At 45.0% G+C, this 21417-nt stretch overlaps 1 protein-coding gene across 1 annotated transcript; it reads right to left on the reverse strand.

Annotated features, from left to right (window-relative positions):
- Nucleotides 1-6992: 6992 nt before the first annotated feature.
- Nucleotides 6993-17750, reverse strand: LOC144113699 (uncharacterized). Its single transcript, XM_077646960.1, has 11 exons — nucleotides 17682-17750; nucleotides 16118-16346; nucleotides 15280-15317; nucleotides 13098-13250; nucleotides 12705-12770; nucleotides 12258-12326; nucleotides 11800-11868; nucleotides 8785-8850; nucleotides 8382-8450; nucleotides 7224-7443; nucleotides 6993-7099 (listed from the first exon to the last, which is right to left on the reverse strand). The coding sequence occupies exons 2-11, from the start codon at nucleotides 16278-16280 to the stop codon at nucleotides 6993-6995; spliced, it is 1020 nt and encodes a 339-aa protein (XP_077503086.1). The 5' UTR covers nucleotides 16281-16346; nucleotides 17682-17750.
- Nucleotides 17751-21417: the final 3667 nt, after the last annotated feature.

Genomic DNA, 21417 nt, shown 5'->3' on the forward strand with positions numbered 1-21417 from the left:
AGAGGAAGTCCATTAACGAGTTAGCGGTAAGAGAGACAGCACAGGAATTCAGGATATCGCCGCAGAACAGATATTCGGCTTAAACTGAGGAAGACGATCTTGATGTTCGTACAATTAACGATCATCTGACAGCTGTCGTTACGGAGTGCGCAATCGAAGTAGGCGGTAGGACGGCTCGAAAGGATACCGGCAAGCTACCTCAGGTGACGAAAGATCTGACTAAGAAACGCCAAAGCATGAGGGCGTCTAATCCTACCGACAGAATATAACTGGCAGAGCTATCGAAGTTACTAAATAAGCGCAAGGTAGCCGACATAACAAATTTAGTACGGAGAAAATCGAGCATGTTCTATAGAACGGAGGTAGCCTAAAAGCGGTGAACAGGAAACTAGGCATAGGTAAAAGCCAGATGTATGCGTTTAGAGACAAGGAGGGCAATGTCATTAGCAAGATGGATAAGATAGATGGCCGAAGAGCTCTACACAAATCTGCACAGTAGCCAACTTAATCAGAACGTTAATGAGAGAGACAGTAGCGCAGAGCAATGCGTCATCCCGCCAGTAACAAAAGAGGAAGTAAAGAAAGTCTTGGGTGCAAAGGAAAGGGGAAAAGCAGTTGGGGAGGATGAGGTAACTGCAGATCTGCTGAAGGACGGAATGGACATTGTGCTAGAAAAACTAGCCACCCTGTATACGCAATGCCTTCCTCGACCGTACCTGAAGCTTGGAAGAATGCAAACGTTATCTTAATTCGTAAGAAAGGAGACGCCGAGGACTTGAAAGATTACAGACGGATCAGGCTACTATCTTCTGCCTACAAGGCATTTACAAAGGTAATCACTTATAGAGTCAGGGCACCCTTAGACTTATAATCAACCAAATGATCAGGCAGGCTTTTATAAAGGATATTCCACAATAGATCATATTCACACAATCAAGCAGGTGATATATAAAATCGCAGAATATAACCAACCTCTATATATAGCCTTGATTGATTACGATAAAGCATTCGACTCAGTGGAAACCTCACCAGTCGTACAGGCATCGCGTAATCAGGGTGTAGAAGAGCCTTATGTCAAAATACTGGAACATATATATAGCAACTGCACAGCTATCATAGTCCTCTATAAAGTCAGCAATCAAATTCCAATAAGGAAGGCCGTCAGACAAGGAGACACGATCTCGCCAATGCTATTCAGCGCTTGCTTACAGGAGGTATTCCGAGGCCTGTATTGGGAACAGTTGGGAACAAGAGTAAATGAAGAATAGTTAAATAACCTGCGATTCGCTGATGACATTGTCTTACTGAGTCACTCAGAAGGTGAACTGTAAATCATGATCAATGCGTTAGAGAGACAGAGCAGTACAGTGGGTGTAAAAGTTAACATGCAGTAAACCAAAATAATGTTCAACAGTCTAGCCAGGAAACAGCAGTTAACATTTGGCAGCGAGGGGCTGGAAGTGGTAATAGAATACGTATGCTTAGGGCAGGTAGTGACAGCTGATCCTAATCATGAGTGGGAAATAACTAGAATGATAAGAATGGGGTGGAGCGCATATGGCAGGTTCTCTCAGATCATGAATAGCAAGTTACCAATATCTCTCAAGAGAAAAGTGTACAACAGCTGTATCTTATCATGCGCCATGGAGGAAGCCTGTCGAGCAGTTGGTTTCTTGATATCACCATTTGGGAGCTTGTCGACTGCCACATCGGAAATGGGCGTATATTAACGCCTTGAGTTTCAATAGAAACACAGTGCTGATTCTGAGATATTGGGATTCTGCGCTAAGGAATGCTATGGACTAGACCGGAAAACTTCACCCGTCGACGGACGCGAGAATGGTATAGCAAGGAATGCGCTGCGAGTCACGTGGCCTGCAAGAACATGGGCGTGAGGCCTCAGCTTATGGAGGGGCGGGGCTTGGTGTATCAGTGACCAGTGTGACGTTATATTTTTATTTGTCGACCTTGCACTGGGGGAGGGGAGATTATTTCGTCTCAAGTATACTTCAGTTTTAACAAACGGGCAGTCCTTTTAAACAAATTTGAAGCACAATTTTAGCTCCTGTAGAACAATCTAGCGCTCCTAATCGCGTTGCGGGAAATGGCCTTTGCATGTTTGCAATGTGGGCGAACCTTGTGAGCCTCTGTGCATTCCTCGAACACACGGGCTTGACGTCCCGTCTGTTCGCCAGGTAGTTACACGCAGTGACCGAACGCTCCGCGAGTTCTACCTTGGACGATTAATAACTGGACGCCCTACTCCAGTTGTAGTCAACACAGTGCTATGTGCATGTGTTTTTATTGCGAAGCAATACTGTTTTAGGTCGCACTTCAGCCCGTTCCGTGGCGAGGCGGTGGTAGGCACCATTGACCTTTAGCGTGACCTCGCTGCGTGACGTCACGCCACGTGACCTAGAGTGACGTCACACCAGCTGTGTAAAAACGGGGCCCCATCTCACGCCGTCGCGAGGCGAGGCGGTAGCCACCAACGGCGCCCTAACTCCCGCTCCTCTCACCAGGGGTGCTACGGTCGGTGTGACGTCACACCAGCTGTGTAAAAACGGGGCCCCATCTCACGCCGTCACGAGGCGAGGCGGTAGCCACCAACGGCGGCCTAATACCCCTGTCACACGGGCACTTTCGATCCTCATTGAGTCAATGCTCATCGAACTCAATGCAGATCGACGGTTGTCACACGGCCACTTTCAAGCGCAATCGAGCTCGATCCTGCTTGACTCGATGACGATTCCTCAAGAGTGCTTGAGGTTCCAAGCACAATCGAGAACACTCTCGCTCTCATGAAGCTATAAAAATAAACACAAGTTAACAAAACCAAACCACAATTGTTGTTGTTGTAATTGATTAAAATGTAATACAGAACATTTTTCAGGTACTATGCCTGCTTATATGCAAACATTTGAAAATAATCTCTACACCACGCTCCAAGCTTCGCCGTCAGTGTAAACAAAGATGGAGTCCTCCTGCTCGTCGGCGCGGAAACTGTGGAGCGAGCGCGAGACAGCCGCTCTCATCGACTGCTGGCAGGACCGCCTAAATAATTTGCGGCGCCAGAAGAGAAACGCCGCAGTCTATGCAGAAATCGCGGAGGCGTTGCGTGCCCTTGGGTTGCATCGCACAGCAGCAGAGGTGCGCCACAAAAACCTGGAACAGATACGCAATGTACCGATTTGTCTATACGGATTTGGCTGCCGCTGCCCCCGTCTGCACAGTGTTGCCGGACATCGCCATGTTATGGCTGTCGGCGGAACATTTGGCGCCACCTAACACACATGAGGGAAACTTCTCAATGAGCATTGAAAATGCCCGTGTAGCACCGGATGTTTCGAGCGTGCTCGAAAATCTCGATGCAGATCGAGCTCAATGAGGATTGAAAGTGCCCGTGTGGCAGGGGTATAACTCCCGCTCCTCTCACCAGGGGCGCTACGGTCAGAGTGACGTCCAACCAGCTGTATAAAACAGCTCCGCTCCTCTCGCTAAGGCAGTCATACAGCCAGATGTAACGATGGTGCCTACGAACAAGGCAGCTCGGCAGAATGCAAAGAGGAAGCATCAGCGAGCTACGGAGACGGAAGAAGAACGAGAAGAACGACTTTCTAAGCGGCGTCCCCAGTATGCAGCTCGGCGACAACGTGCAACCTCTTCCGTGGAAACAGCAGAAGCAAAGGAAGAAATTATGAGTTTGCCCGACAGTGTCTCCTTCTACTAGTTCAGAACGCTGGAACGCGACTAAACGGCAGAGGCGTGTCCAAGAAACACCGGAACATCGGCAGCAGCGGCTCGAGAAGGAACGTGCGTTTCGAGAGAAGGAAAACGAACAGCGAAGAAAACAGCTTCGCAATCACCAGGCTTAACCAAGCTAAGCCACGGCCGTGTTTATTATTCCTCCAACATGAACTAATCACGCGCACAACCGGGACACATTTCTTATTGTGTAAATAGTTTGGGTATATTACTTCTCCCCCTACCCTCTCTTCCGGTCCCCTCACCTCTTTCATTTCATATCGACATTCTGCTTGCTATCCTTTATTTCCGCTGCCCCAGCTCAGGTGCTGCAGTATCGATGGCAGATGCCGGGGCTAGCAAAAATCTTTTCCTTCCTTTTTATTATTAATTTAATAAAAAAAACACTTACTAAAAAAAATGACATTTCGGCAATGCATTTCAACTGTTATTTCGTAAATACGAAATAAATTCGTGCGTAGTATACTTCAACTCTAACAAATGGCTAGTCCGCGTCAGCATATTTGCAGCACACTTCAAGCTGTCGTGGAACAACCTAGTACCCGAAATCACGCTTCCGGGAGCAGTGAAAACTCTCTCTTTTCTTCCATTACTTTATGTTAACCTTTAGCAGAAAGGCAATCACCACTTATTTAAATTACGTGTGGACAGCGTGATAGCACTGTACCACCGGCAAGGGCGCCATGTGCACCTTCGGGCCCGAGCATGCCACCGAAACGGACCCCGACTGGCAGGGCCGACCAGCTTTCATAGACGCTCATGTATTTGTTTGTTGACATTTCGACTCCTGACCAATGTCTGACGCAAGTTATGACTAAGAAATCGGTTCTAGATAGACCGCAGATTCGAACGCGACTACTCCGACACTTGTGCGACATTTTGGGGGCCCATAGTCTTTGCGTGAAAAGCGCCTCACCGGGCAAGATAACGTGTCCCCTCACGAGGGGTATATGTAAGCCAAGCCTAGCTTTAGGCTTGTCGGAGGCGTTCGTGCTTGCAGACGTCACTTACCGTCGGCATTTCCTGCGTGGCGACATCTTTCACGCTAAGATCCCGTAACGTGACCTTGCATTGGCCTAAACGTCTTGATGACAACGCGGTTTATCTAGGATTGTCTGTCTCCTGATGCTTATAATCAGTTCAGTCATTACTTCTGCAGCTTACAACACTGATCAGTATTATCCGGTGAATAAAACAAGCCCACCTTTCGTAAACACTGCCGAAGTTAATGTATTTGTAATGCACTGAGAGTATGTTTTTAGTGTATTTTTAATGTAGTGTAATGTATTTTATGTATTTTTGGTATGCTTTTAATGTACTGAATGTATATTTTAGCGCATTATTAATGTATTAATAGTCTCCTAGCATATTTAGAAACCGTTTATACTGCAGTTTAAGCACAGGGACAAAAATGCAACATAAATACGAAATTAATAAATGTGTTAATATTAATTTTGTGGGGGGCAAGGAAATGGCGCAGTATCTGTCTCGTATATCCTTGGACACCTGAACCGCGCAGTAAGCGAAGGGATCAAGGAGGGTGTGATAGAGGAAAGAGGTGCCGTAGCGGAAGGCTCCGGAATAATTTCGACCACCTGGGGATCTTTAATACCCGCCGCGGCGGCTCAGTGGTTAGAGCGCTCGGCTACTGATCCGGAGTTCCCGGGTTCGAAGCCGACCGCGGCGGCTGCGTTTTTATGGAGGAAAAACGCTAAGACGCCCGTGTGCTGTGCGATGTCAGTGCACGTTAAAGATCCCAAGGTGGTCGAAATTATTCCGGAGCCTCCCCTACGGCACCCATTCATTCCTTTCTTCTTTCACTCCCTCCTTTATCCCTTCCCTTACGGCGCGGTTCACGTGTCCAACGATATATGAGACAGCGCCGCGGTGGCTCAGTGGTTAGGGCGCTCGACTACTGATCCGGAGTTCCCGGGTTCGAACCCGACCGCGGCGGCTGCGTTTTTATGGAGGAAAAACGCTAAGGCGCCCGTGTGCTGTGCGATGTCAGTGCACGTTAAAGATCCCCAGGTGGTCGAAATTATTCCGGAGCCCTCCACTACGGCACCTATTCTTCCTTTCTTCTTCCACTCCCTCCTATATCCCTTCCCTTACGGCGCGGTTCAGGTGTCCAAAGATATGAGACAGATACTGCGCCATTTCCTTTCCCCAAAAAACCAATTATTATTATACTGCGCCATTTCATCTCCCCAAATACCAATTATTATTATTATTATTATTATTATTATTATTATTATTATTATTATTATTATTATTATTATTATTATTATTATTATTATTATTATTATAGGGATCTTTAACGTGCACGGACATCGCACAGCACACGGGCGCCTTAGCGTTTTTCCTCCATAAAAACGCAGCGGCTGCGGTCGGGTTCGAACCCGGGAACTCCGGATCAGTAGCCGATCGCCCTAGCCGGCGCGGCGGATATCCTTAAATTGTGCAACGGGCAAGGCGTCGCGCCGAACGGGCGATAGCTTTCCGTGGAGCCCTTGGCAACGCTGTAAGACGCTGTCGCGTCCCAGCCTTAATGACGAGGCTTAAGCATGCATTTTTTTATTTTTGTTTTTATTTCATTGCATATGTGTTGCGTAATGAACTTTAGCATGTATGTTTTATTTACCATAAAACTTGTTTGACAGTTGACGTGGACATCTCCTGTCTATAGACAACAAAGGCTTTCGTCTCAGTCAAGCGACACTACAGCAACAGGCCGCAAGATACAACCCTATTGAAAAATCTCATATATATGTGTCTCATATATACGCAATTATTGGACATGTGTCCACATATAAGCCATACGTGCTCGTATGTCATGCGTGCTCGTATGTTACTCTGTCCCTCGTATGCCAAAACACATATATACGGGACTCATATATACGCATTTGGTGGATATGTGTCAAATGTGTCACATATCCCATACGTGTCCCACGTACATACGTGGGCCTCCTATTCCACGTATAACATACGAGGGACTGGTCGTGGGGTTACGGTGGCTTTGGAGCTCATGCACTGGAAAGCAATTAAAGAGGAATGTCCAGCTAACAGCTGTGAACATGCAGGCTACATAAATGAACTTGCAACCCTTAGCAGAGCAAATGCTGCATCCCAGAAATAAATGGATGCTTGCATACGCCTGGTTGCAGGGAATGAAATACGACTCTTTTCTTTCACTGCCTTTATTTTTATATTGCAGGGACAGGTAAAGACTACTTAATGTCTCTCAACATATCTGCCAGGAAACGATTCATCTTCCCCCGCCACGCTTTTTGATCCTCGGCAGTTGGATTGGCAATAATATAAGCATCAAATGCATCTGAAAGAGTAATATATTCATGACATAATTGGAAGACACACAGGTGCTGAAGAATAATGGGATTCAAATCATGTACATTTAAATAAAATGAACACTCAGGAAATTTAAACATAATGAGACTGACTGCCCACTGCTGCCAGCTTTTCTGGGGTCAGCCCAGGTTTCTGTGTGGCACCAGCTTTCAGAAATCGCCGGCATGCAGCGCCGGTGACACTTTTTCCCCGAAGATTTGAGACTCCCCACAAAAGTTTTGCAGTGTCCTTGCAAAACAGGGAGTCCCGACCTCGGGAAAGGAGCCAGCGCCACCGCTCCGCACTCACATACATCCCATTCCCGAGATGTACCTGAAGTAATTGAAGTAAAACAGCATGTTTTTATACTGTACGGTAACAAACTGAGAAGAGACATTATTTGCTACATTAAAACTACTAAAATCCCATTCTTAAGGGTTGCTATATGCAATATTACGAAAATATCAATTCTCCTTGCATATCCTAGTAATGACAAAACATAACACTCGGCCCTCTACTTTAGAGTTAGCAGCACATTGGGCCTCCTATAGTCACCTCTGTCCATAATTATATAAACCTACGTTAGACAACACAGGTCGGCTTCTCTTTGGATTCCTACAGGCTCCACTGCATGTTGGCAACACTACTGTTAATTGCCAGGCATTCAGAGGCACAGAACAGATAAAAGTTGAGGTATATTTAAAATGTAGCAACTAAAACGTAGCATCAGAGGCTGCACTATTAGAACATGAAACTTGGAGGTTGTGTTGATGGTTGCTATAAGCCATTGTTAAACAAAGCTACTCTGGTTTGGTTTATGGCGGTTTAACATCCAAAAGTAACTCAGGCTATGAGGGACGCTGTAGTGAAGGGCACCGGAAATTTCGACCACCTGGGGTTTTTTAACACGCACTGACATTGCACAATACAGAAACCTCTTGAATTGCGCCTCCATCAAAATTCTACCGCCGCAGCTGAAATCAAACCTGCGTCTTTCGCGTCAGCAGCAGAGCGCCATATCCACTGATCCACCGCGGCGGCTTCAAAGCTACTCTGAGCTGTCACTGCTGTGCAGGCAAAATTTTTTTTTCTGCTCCATATACCATGCATTCAGAAGGAAAATGTCACGCTTTCAAGAGGTGTGCACTGCTGTTCAGGCCCACACTTGCCAGTTTCTAGATTGCTTGTCTGCAACTACCAATTGGTATTAATTGAAGCTAAAAGCATTTCAAACTTTCAAAAACAGTTCTAAACATGAGAAGCCACAGTACCTGGCCACTGACTTCCACAAGAGCACCCGGATGATCCTGCAGTGGAGCAGGAGCCATGCTAGTGGAAGCCTGCAAAGTGAGAAAACCTCATTTGCCACAAAATAGTAATCTACATGGCACATAACAGGGCAACCGCGGAGGATTTTTAACTTTGAGTTTACTATTGCATTACACTACTTCTTCAGAATAAAGAGAAATTGATTAATGAAAGGTCAACAAGTAAAAAACTGAAAACCAAAACTGTAATTTGACCAATAGATCAATATAAGGTATTTTTAAAGGTTATGTCATAGAACCTCTTAATGGGGTTTGATTGGCAAAAGTTTGCCTGCAGTTACCAAGAATGAGAATTAAAAGCATTTCAAATCACAGAAATAGTTCTAAATAAGAGAAGCCATCGCACCTGTCTACTGACTCCAGAAAGAATGCCCAGGTTCTGCGATGGAGCCAAAGCCATGCTACTGGAAGCCTGCAAAGTGTGAAAACTTCTCATTTAAAAAGAGTAATACATGGCATACTCAAGGGCAACCTCAGGGGATTTTCGAATATTTTCAGTTTGCTACCTCATAATAATTCTTCTAAATAATGAGAAATTAAATAATTAAATGTCAACAACTAGAACGCTGAAACCAAACTGGATTTCAACCAATAAATCAATATATATTTTTAAACATAATGTCACAGAACCTCTTAGCGGTTTGATTGGGAGAAATCGTTTGCCTGCAGTTACCAAGAATAAGAGCTAAAAGCACTCAAGCTCACAAAAATAGTTTTAAATGTGAGATCTGATCATTCGGACAGCCCATCCCGTCCCGTCAACCACAAATACTTTTCTATGGCATAAAACTCCCGTTAATTTGGGCAAATTTGGCTACCCTTCGGTTAATTCAGACAGGCGGCAGAGCTTGCATGTGTACAAGGAGGCCATGAGTGCACCGGAGCTGAGATGATGAGGATAGAGGAAGCGGCGCTGGTGTTAAACCAAAGTATAAAGGCGCCACCGCATTGGTGTAAACATCAGCCAAGATGACAGAGGATGGGTTTTCTTGTTTTTTTTTTGTTGCCCTGCTGTGCCACATTTTTTTTTCCTTTGCGTATGCACCGTGGAGCAAGGTGTGCGCGTGCTGGGGTGGTGTGTGGACAGCGTTCTCAGCAACAATCCCGATAACGCTGCAATCTTCGACTCCTGCGATGGCTACCAAGGCCCTAATGAAGCAGCCGAATTATGTGGCGAAGGGCTTAATTAGCTCAGAAAGTAGAAATACTGAAGGCTGCCTAGGGAGCAGTTCCGCAACAGGCCATCATGACAAGATATAACGTGAAGAGGAACACGCTGACCTCGTACATTAAAAATGAAGCTCATATTTTGCAAGCTTACGATGGGCAACAGCTCTCCGACAAGCGGAAGACTGAACGGCAGCATATTCAAAGCAGAAAGAAGCACTGCTTCGATGGATTGCGAATGCGCAAAATTCACAGCTGCCCTTGAGCGGACCTCTCATCTGCGCACTAGCAGAAAAATACGCCCTAATGATGAACATCGGAGGTTTGAGTGCATCAGAAAGGTAGTCTGGCCGCTTCAAGAAGGGGCATAATTTGGTCTCTGAGTGCCTGCGGCGAGCAAGGTGCTGTGGATGCAAGCGTGGAGAAATGTGCTTCCGAGGCGCCCTGCTGTTATGAGCCCTGCAATGTATTTGTATTTAATGCCAATGAGATGGCACTTTTCTACAAGGCCCTGCCAGATAAGACCCTCGCTTTTAAAGGAGACCCTTGCTTCGGCGGCAAGCGAGGTAAGGACAGAGTGACAGTTTTGATTGCTGCGAATATGACCGGCATGAAGCGGCTGCCGCTGCTGGTTGTTGGAAAATCGCAGAAACCGCTGTGCTTCAAAAATATAAAACAGCCACCCGTAGACTGATCCAACAAAAGGCTTGGATGACATCCGAAATAAGCGTGTTCCGCAATTAAACGCGCACTTAGACTACACCTCAGAGCTAAACTGGTAAATTGTTAGAGCTCAAATTTCGCACAGAAATGGAATTTGGCTGGCAGAATTGTTTTATACCACACTTTTTTGGGGTACTTGCCTGCATCAACAAGAAAGTTGGATAGTATTCGCATCGTCTGCAGCAACGATGAAACAAATTGGAGCGCTTTTTCAACGACTGCACCAGTGGTATCATCTTGTTTGTCAGCTGTGATGATTTGACAAAGGAGGTGGGGAAGTGTTTTGTGGGAGGTTTGAGGATGCTGTACCATGAAGTCTTCATACTTAGTGCAGCTTTGGCCATACAAAGCTTTTGTGATCATCGATAAAGCAGTTGCTAAAGAGTCTTCACACTTCGAACATCTCACACAAGGTTCTTGTAAACCAGCGCAACGGCTCAAAGCCAAACAATGAAGCGGCAAAACACAGCGCTGAACTAACAACAGAACGATTTTATTCAGGACACCAGGGCTTAAATACGTGCTGGTATCACAGAAAAACAGAAACATACAGAGAAAACATCAAGTTCCACAGGCTAATCATTGTGAGCAAGCGAAAGCTTTCGATGCACGTAATCTAGGACATCAAAAATTCGTGCTCTTTCTTCGAGATAGCAACAGAAGGGGTGCTTATGCATTCCATACCTATCCTCAATCTCTGATGCCTCAATTATCTCCCTGGTGAGCTGGCCTTTCCTTTTTGCTACAATTTTACTTTTCTCAAATATTGGTCAGCATGAACAATCACGGCAATGAATTCTGATACAGGAGCATTTTTCACATTATTCTTATGCTCCTTAAGTCTTTAGTTAAACAACGACCAGTTTGGCCAATGTACGATCCACCACATGACAAAGGAATGGAATACACCAAGTTGTCTCGGCACTGAACATATTTCTTCTCATGCGTCATGCACACAGGAACATCGTGACATGTTATTTCAGGCCGATTTACACGTGCGCATAAAGTTTTGGTTTTATGGGGGTTTAACGTCCCAAAGCAACTGAGGCTATGAGGGACGCTGTAGTGAAGGGCACCGGAAATTTCGACCACCTGGGGTTTTTTAACACGCACTGACATTGCACAATACAGAAACCTCTTGAATTACGCCTCCATCAAAATTCTACCGCCGCAGCTGAAATCAAACCTGCGTCTTTCGCGTCAGCAGCAGAGCGCCATATCCACTGATCCACCGCGGCGGCTTCAAAGCTACTCTGAGCTGTCACTGCTGTGCAGGCAAAATTTTTTTTTCTGCTCCATATACCATGCATTCAGAAGGAAAATGTCACGCTTTCAAGAGGTGTGCACTGCTGTACAGGCCCACACTTGCCAGTTTCTAGATTGCTTGTCTGCAACTACCAATTGGTATTAATTGAAGCTAAAAGCATTTCAAACTTTCAAAAACAGTTCTAAACATGAGAAGCCACAGTACCTGGCCACTGACTTCCACAAGAGCACCCGGATGATCCTGCAGTGGAGCAGAAGCCATGCTAGTGGAAGCCTGCAAAGTGAGAAAACCTCATTTGCCACAAAATAGTAATCTACATGGCACATAAAAGGGCAACCGCGGAGGATTTTTAACTTTGAGTTTACTATTGCATTACACTACTTCTTCAGAATAAAGAGAAATTGATTAATGAAAGGTCAACAAGTAAAAAACTGAAAACCAAAACTGTAATTTGACCAATAGATCAAAATAAGGTATTTTTAAAGGTTATGTCATAGAACCTCTTAATGGGGTTTGATTGGCAAAAGTTTGCCTGCAGTTACACGTAACATAACCTCTTATAATGGCATCATTGGGAGATGTTTGCCTGTAGTTAGCAAGAATGGAAGCAAAAAGCATTTCAAGCTCACAAAAATAGTTCTAAACATGAGAAGCCACCGTACCTGGCCACTGACACCAAGAACACCACCTGGGTGGTTCTGCAGAGGACCAGGAGCCATGCTAGTGGAAGCCTGCAAAGTTAGAAAACTTCTCATTTTCCACAAAGAGTAATGTATGTGGTACATTAAAGGGTAACTCCAGGAAATTTTCATACGTTTTGAGTTTACTATCACATTACACTTCTTGAACGTCTTTGTCTCAGTTCCAAAAAATATAGTTCTCCAAAATAATCATTAATTAAATAATGAACTGTCAACTACAAAACTGAAACCAAAACTGGAACTTGACCAATAGATCAAAATATGAGATTTCTAAAGATTATGTCACAGAACCTCTTATAGCGGTTTGATTGGCCGAGTTTGTTTGCCTGCAGTTACCACGAATGGGAGCTGAAATCATTTCTAGTTTACACACTGCTTCGAAAAAAGAGGGCAATTAAATCACTGTACCTGACCACTACTCTCGGCAAGAGCACCCAAGTTTTGCGGCATAACCAGCCCGGTACTTTTGGAAGCCTGCAAATTGTGAAAAATGTTGACATTTGCCACAAAATGTTACTGCACTTCTCCACTTGGAATTTTACCAAAAATACTGGTACGCCATCTTAATATCAGCTGGCTGCATGGAATTGAGCCAAAATATTTTGTGAATCAAAACTGTGCAATTGTAATATGAAATGAGAATCTCTGCTTGCGAGGCGGCGACAAGATCAAGATACGATCACACACATGCATGTAAAACAAACAGCGAGAACTACCATAACAGGTGCCACTGCAGGCAACAATAATACATGCAATGAATACATGCGATGAAATTGATAAACTCAAGGTATAGCTCAATACCTCCATGTTTTTGAAATCCCCTAGTGGAGATGGCTGCAGAGTGGTAGCTGCTGCCAACGGAGCAGTGAGTTCACTATAAGGTGAACATTCTCGTACTTGCTGCAGTGGTGAGGCTCCGGAACGCTCTGTGCGGCAAGTACAACTGGAATGTTCCTGCATAGCATAGAGAACATTGCAAAAATATTAAGCATCATTAAATAGGCATAATTCTATACAGTAGGATTAACAAAGTACACTGAGGGGGCCAGTTCATCAGAAGAACGTAGTACAAAGACAGCACATAGAAAAGGTACTCAGTAGCCATTACCAGCAATGGCCCATTAGGTCTGTTCAATTTGGCTGCACTGGATGCACCAATGAAAAGAGTGCAGCACTTCCGTATTCATTTTTCAAAAGTGCCCACCTAGTGCAGCATGAATTTTTGACTGGCTTGTGCTGTCTGCGGTGTAAGTGTAGCTGTAGTGCAGAAAAATGGTGGCACCTAGCTGTGTAGGTTGGAAAAGATATGACCGCCATCCTAATGAAATGAAGGCAGTTTCTTCTTGAAAGGAAGAGACGGACAGCATTCGTGGTATAAGAATTGTAAACCTCAGCCCCCCAAAAAAAGAATTGTGAACTAGACAGACAGCATCTCAGCAGATAGGGATTCCTAAATCATATGTGTAATACCCATGAAACAAATTTGTCTGCAAAAAACAATTTCCTGGGTCTAGTTGATAGTGACATTTCATTACAATTAGTTTGAAAATTCTTCATTGTTTGCGATGTTAGTGGGCGTTGATGCTAACACGTGCAGCTGGCAGCAACTCTGTGCTGACACCGAGGCAAGCAGATGCCCATGCCTGATGCCCCACACAAACTCACTAATCCGGCACTGCAGATATGTGACACAGCTACTTAAATTTTACAGAACTAATGCAATGAGTGCAGCCAAATCAAACTGACCTATTGAGCAGTGGGCTCGCTATAAGGTGAACATCTTGCTACTTGCTCCAGTGGTGAGAGCAACATAGTTTAACGCCACCCACAAACTTGACATGAATGCCTGAGCACATGGCTTGGACTGATAATAACACCAAGCAGTGTTGGCTGCTGAATGTGAGACCACATTAGGTGGCTGCACAGGACCTGCTATCAGCTTCTGCAAACACATCACGCAGCATGGTCTCCAACCCAGAAGGCAATGCTCCACAGCATTAAGGCAATCCTAGAAAACCAGTGGGTACTCATGCTAAGTTTGCAGATAGTGTTACAGCACATGATCACTAACGATGCCACCAACCGGTACCCTTAGTTTTTATTGTGCTTTGATATAGGAAATCAACAAAACTGGCAGGGTGTCCTGAGGTGTGATGTGATGAGATTGTGAGCCAAATGTGAACCTCAAAATACAAAATGCACAGCCTTGACCTTAGCTCCTAGCAAGATACCTTATAGTCAGGTCAGTCCAAGCCCACAGAGATGGGATTTGAATGCGCAGGCTCCTTTGCCAAGCCATGTACCCTAGCAAGCCGAGCACCAGGCTGGGTCATAGCTCGTACCCATTTAGAGGAAACCGGTGGGTAAACGGCCGGCAGTGGGATTCGAACCCACCCACCTCCCGAAGCCGAGGCGGGTGCTCTACTACAAGGCCATGGCTGTGGTTTAAAGGGCCACAAATGGGCTTCTACCGCACGAGGCAGATTTAACGTTGTTGACGGCGGAACTTATCGCTGATCTGTCAGAGCAACTGTGGTCAAGACCCTTTCCCAAGCATCTCACCCAGAAGAGCCGAGCACCAGGCCAGGGGAAATCTTGTACCCATTAAAAACCGATGGGTACCCGGTGGCACTGGGAATCGAACACAGCACCTCCCGAATGCGAGGCGGATGCTCTACCACAATGACATTCCTGATCTTTAGATCAGTTCAAAGTCTGCTGAAATCTCTAACTGAACTTGCCAAAATTGAAACCGCTGATACTTTTCAATTAACCTGCTTTCTTTAGCCCCGGCCCACCATCTCTTTGCTAATCTACATGCCAATCTACTTCACACTGTTGGAAGACCATCAGACCTTAGCTGGTTCAGATTTTGTCTACTTCTCTAAAATTCACAGGCCTGGAAATGTGCAAATTGCAACATCTAGTCCTCACTCTGCACAAAAAGCAACTTTCTCAGTAAAACACCTTGTTTTATACACACCTTCAGGCAAAGATGGCAGCGTGCTGCGAGCCAGGATTCTAAATATGAAACACAACAGACACAACATTAGAAAAACACCTGGCTGGGTATTTCAGACTTCTTTCAACTGCTTTTTTTACGCCACCAGTAAGAAAAACAAAAGCATGTAAACCAAGCTACTAGGTTTGGTGACCTGAGCTGTTAATTTCAATAATGTGCTTAGCAATTATGCAGAAATTCACTTTGCTTAACACTTTCATTCTGCTTTTGAGTCAAAATTCTTAGCTGCTGCTGGCAGACACCGTTTAAAGGGTCCCGAATGCCTTCTGGCCAAAAATGTCCTCTACCCAGACGGTTGTGAGGCATTGTCCGCAAAACACATGGCCACAAATAATCCTTTGACTCATTAAAGGGGCACTGCGATGTTTTCCTCGGTGCCATTCAATCTGATTAAAGGGATTCACCATGCACTCCAGAGACCAGTGCAAAAAAAAGAATTTTCAAAATCTGAGCGTGTGTAGGTGCAAGTTATTCCATTTCAAAAATTCAAAATAAAAAGATCATATGAAAATGTATTTCACTCACCCAGTACTGAGACTGGCACTACCAATAAGAACTGCACCTAGGGCACTCATAGCGGAAGCTTGCATGCAATTTTTACCTTGCCCGCACTGCTCTTACCTTGCACTGGTAAGAATTTAACTTAATTGCTTAGATTTCATTTCCTTAAAATACAATTTAAAATTAGCCTTCAAATAGCATATATCAACACCAGACGCACCCAATCACACAATTGGTTGCACACTGTAATCAGCACAAGTTACCCACTTTTGAGACAGGCATACTGCTTATCACTCACCAAATTTGTTGAGGAAAATATCCTCAACTCGGTCATGGCGGGCCTGCAGTTCCGCCTTTTCTTTGCGCACTTGTTTCAGTCTCCGGAGGAGAGTCGCATTTTTTCGGCGCTCTTCCAACAGCTTCTTAGGAAGAACGTCATCGTCTGAGCTTGATCCATCCATTAATTCTTGCAGCTTCTGCCGCTTCGCTGTTTTGACATTGTTTGCTGCATCTTTTGCTGATACAGCCTGCAGTAAAATGCCCCATCCATGTGCTTACGATACAAGTTACAGCACGAAAACAGAGCCAAACATAAAAAACTGATTCTAGGGCAAGCTTGATGCCCGGAATTTTCTAACTAAACAATAATATGCATAGCTGTAAAGGAAGACTGAAAGATGATATTATTCATCATGCATTTACTTCAAATTACTTAAAAATATCAGGCCATTTTCAATGCAATTTGCACAAGCCTTGATACTTTTACATCAAGAAAAGCATTTTCAAATAGGCCATTCGCACTTCCCTTGCTCTTGGGAAAGCTTGGAGCATTGCTGACATTACAGTGTCGGTCCAGATTGAAAGGCTAGACAAACCTAGTTCTTGATAAAGATTACACTGCTACCGTGGTAACTGTTCCCTTGCCACGCCTTAGGGCATTGGTCATATATGACCAACGTTAATAACCTGCTGCCGAAAATTCATGTCAGCGCTCCTGGACAGGCTGCACCGTATAGTTGGCTTCTATAACACTATCTCTTTGGTTTCATTCTAAAGCTAAAGCTTTACTACTGCCTTCTGCAGCTTGTTTGGCGTGTGTTTCATACGGCCTCGAACTAAGGAGAACCACGTGACGTCGCGGAGCAGCAGTTGTGCCGAAACAGATAAAGAGCGGGAGCTTCGAAAGCAAAGAAAAGGTGCATATAATTGGCCCCCTGGGACAGTGGAGTGAACGTCTCAGTCACGCTATAAGCTACATTGTAGTGACAGATGTGCACTGCATGCGTTGGCATTGACAACGTTGTGGCAGAACCACAGCACTGAAGCTACAGGCCATCAGCGTCCATTGGCATTGGCGTTGCCAACATTCTAGACTCCGATGATTGAGGAAAGGGAGGGCACATAACTGGCTCCCTGAGTCAGTGGACTCCTCAATCGCACTTTGAGGTACAACCTCTCATGATTAAGTATTAATTTATCATCCACCTCCCAGGGTGCCACGTCTAGTTGCCCAATACACCACATCTTTCACTCTAAAACCAGGTTCAGCAGTAGTTAAACAGCAGGTATTTTTTTTTGTTCTTCATTTTCTGACGCAAGGAGGCAACATGAAAAATGAAATTTTGACCTGACACCAAGAACAACATATGAGAGAATGAAATCAGCACGATGCTCCTGCCCTCGTGTCCTTCGCAATCTTTCGCATAAGCAACATGTACTGCCAAGCTCAGTGCCAGTCTATACTGCAATTCAAGAATCCGCTGCAGAACTCTGTTGACGAAGGCTGCCTGGCTGCTTCCAGCAACAATAAATATTTGACATACAGAGAGAGACACCTGCCTGACTCTTCTCTTAGTACATACATTTTCCTGTGAAACTGTGGCTACTGGCTCGGACTCCTCGAAGTCGAAGTCCGGCACCGGAATTTTACGCCTGGCTAGGCAGCGTATGAGGTCTGCCTTTGTTACTGGAACAGAATACATGAGACAAAATAATAAAAGCGTCAGCAAACACAAGACAAGCTACAAAAATTTATGTTTTATGTAACTAGCAGATCTGAAAACAGCGGGCTTCTCCCTGCCTCGTGCAAATAGTTCAATTTAAGAAAGAAAAAAACACTTTAAATAGCGTTCGCCGGACTAGCTGCTATGTGCACGGGGCGCACACACTGTTTAACAAAGTGGTAACGTATGCGTTCTGCACGCGTTCGCAACAGTAAATAAAGCACGTCTAAGGCTTCATGTAAACAATAGGGCGCTTTTTCATCCCGATAATCCATGACCACATACCTCATTTAAACGCCACCAAGCTTCGTTAAAACCGTATAGGTTGTAAATACATCACGTCAGTGTAAGCGTCACAGTTCTGGCAGGCTTCTCAAATCTAAATGACCACGTGGTGAAGTAAATGCAAAACTCACCTCCAAGTTCCATTACTTGGGCGGAATAAAATCCCTCCTCCTCTTCTTTGCCGCCGCCCCAGTAAACGTCTTTTTTCTTTGCCAGGTCGCTTAGAGATGATGGCGTATACTCGCGTATTAAAGATAAATGAACTATAGCTTTTGCGCCGTCGAAATATTTTACATATGCGTAGCTAGGCGCACCTGAGGAACTCATCGTCGAACGACAATGCGGGGACAAAACACGCGTGTGACTACCGCTCACTTGCAACCTGCATGCAGCAACACAGAAAGGCGGAAAGGCTTACAAGGCTAACCAACTCGGATTGGCTTGGCGCCGCACAAGCCGCAAGCGCAAGGTACGGAAGCCGCTGATTACGATGATGATGATCGACTTACCAGCATTACCTTCTAGCCTTAATGAATACGTTTTATTCAGTCTGTTTTGTCTGTATAATTTCAGTGCCGGAACTTAGTCTTCGACGATGAACTCTATCCCCCTCCATGTCGGAGCATCATTGTGCAGCGCATGAGGCCATCCAGTTGACTGCATGTAGTAGCAGACGACGCGGAGCTTCTTATATTTGTCTCCAATAGTTCACATCATGAATTGCTTGAAATGTTACAAATATTGAGCTACATATATTGATTTAAGTATTGCTTTAAGGGGGAAATAGGGAATGAGAAAACAAAAAAGGAATATATGTGATTTAAGCAGCAAGTTTTGTGTGGCTTACGACAAGAAACATTACCTGAAACGTTCCAGTGTGCAGCACACACCTAAAAAATCTGGGCCCAGTTCTTGGACGGCGCTGAAACATTTTCGGGTCTGGTTTGAAGATATAAAGGTTCTGTTCACGGCTCTTGATTTTGGTCTTTTGTCTGTGCTCTAAATAGCAACTTCTGGCAATCTGCAAAAATAAAACTTATTTTGGAACGTTCTTAAGTGCAGCAAGTGCTTGAAGAATCTAGAACTGTTGCAAAATAAGTATCTTCTGGCAAGGTGCGTGGTATCATATAGTATTGTCACTGACCAGCAGAGGAGGAAATACACATTGTTAAAGAATGCAGTGCGAAAAGACAAGGACAAACCAAGAAGTGTACAGGATTGCAGCGCCAGCCCTCTCCAGTTCTTCGTTTGTCCTTGTCTTTTCGCACTGCATTCTTTAACTATGATCACTGACTAACAAGCCCAAACAGCCACTTTATTTCATCCGAGGAAATATATAGATTGCTGGACATGTAAATATATGCACTGAAAGAATGTATGCTATAAAAACAAAAGAATGAAAGGTGCGAGCAGGAAGGGCTTGACTGTGAAAAAAAAATGCAAATGTGCGGTACAACACGGAATGGCGCAAAATATGCAGAACCACGCCCTCGATCGAGGTGCTTTGAAGAGTTTTGTATAGTTTCGCATAATTGTTCTCTACCGCACCGATATATCGTGTCGAGGGTCATATCGGAAACGGGTAAGGGTTCGGGTCCTGCTCGAGACAATATAAAAGTAGCCGACATCAACTTTGATAGGCAGCCGGCCTGTGGGTAAACACCCCGCATACCATGGTCGGCCCGCACTGGAGAAGTTATCGCGCATATTATATATCTTTGTAACGCCCGAGGCGTTGTGAGAGATTTTCGATCGGGCGATCGAGTCACTCGGGCGGCGGAAGAATCTTTGAGGGCTGCCCATGGCGTATAGCATTGTTTTTCACGACTAGCTTTCGCTGAACTAGGAACTTTTTGGATTTCTTTCTTTGGCATATATGTGAGATAAAATCTTCATTTCTCCGAGGAAAAAAACACATGCATAGTGAATAATTAAGGTTTATGGTGTAGGGGGTTTAACGTCTCAAAGCGATCGCTCAGGCTACTGGGAACGTCGTAGTGAAGGCCTCCGGAAATTTCGACCACCTGGGGTTCCTTAACATGCACTGACATCGCACATGCAGACTCTATAGCGTTTCGCCTCCGTCGGAATACCACCGTCGCGGGATCAAACTTGTACTTTCGGATAAGCAGTCGAGTACTATCCACTGAGTCGATCACCGCGGCAGCTTACAGTGAACAAGGCTCATGAAAACCCTCGCAGGCTCGACAGACAATTAGGTTCAGGGAATTAGGTTTAGGGAGATTTAACGTCCCAAAGCAACCGATGCTATGAGGGAGGCCGTAGTGAAGGACTCCGGAAATTTCGACCACCTGCAGGGGTTCTTTAACGTGCACTGACATCGGACAGTTCACCGTGTCTACAGAATTTCGCCTCCATCGAAATTGGATCGTCGCGGACGGGATCGAACCCGCGTCTTTGAGGTCAGCAGCTGAGCGCCATACTGGGCCACCGTGGTGGGCGACAGATTATTAAACTTTAAAAATGACGAAATCCACTCAATGAACGCGGCATATGAAACAACCACCGAATGAGAGGCACATATATGCGCGCGACAAGCGAATGTAAGAAGTGGACTCGAAGGCACAGACATCGTATGTGAACACATTAAAGAAAAAAAAAAGACTGCATTCGCAGATGGGATGCAGCCGGCGGAAAATTTGTATCACTGCAGCTCCAAGAAATTTCGCGCGAGCTACGTACGTTTCTTCTATATACTGAATACACAGCTGCGTTCATTTCCGTCTGTGTGGTTTGCTTGCAGTGCTTTCAAGAAAGTTTGTAAATTATCAGAAGGAGTGGTTCTAGCGCCAAGGCGTACAGTCGGTAAGAAAAGACTCTGGCCGGTCCACGCGTGTTCCTCAAACGAAGCCGATATCTCGACTATTAGCCGCGCCGGCTGGAGACCGCACTCATAGAGATGAAAGAACAAAATTCTAGCTTTCACCTCCACAAGTTTGGGCTCCAGCTGCCGGCTAACAGCAGAACTATCACCGCCTTCGTTTGAGGAACACGTGGTCCACAGACTACTGTACCCGACTGTACACGCACAATAAAACTGAAGACAACACGGGGGCAGAAGCGCCATTCTTTCCTGTGTTCGTACGGCGCTAAAATCCTTTTATTATGTCTGACAAATCAAGTATAGCTGACCAGCTAACTCTTTAAAAAAAAAAAGTCCTTTCGCCCCTTTATCCTTGTTCTCAAAGGCCCGGACAAGGGAACGGTATATATTGACACATGTGTAGGAAGCATGCATGCACTACTTCTGAATAAGCTTGCTGTCTTGGAACACGATGCCACAAACTTC

This window comes from Amblyomma americanum, chromosome 1 (assembly GCF_052857255.1).
Source record: "Amblyomma americanum isolate KBUSLIRL-KWMA chromosome 1, ASM5285725v1, whole genome shotgun sequence".
Classification (NCBI taxonomy): Eukaryota; Metazoa; Arthropoda; class Arachnida; order Ixodida; family Ixodidae; genus Amblyomma; species Amblyomma americanum.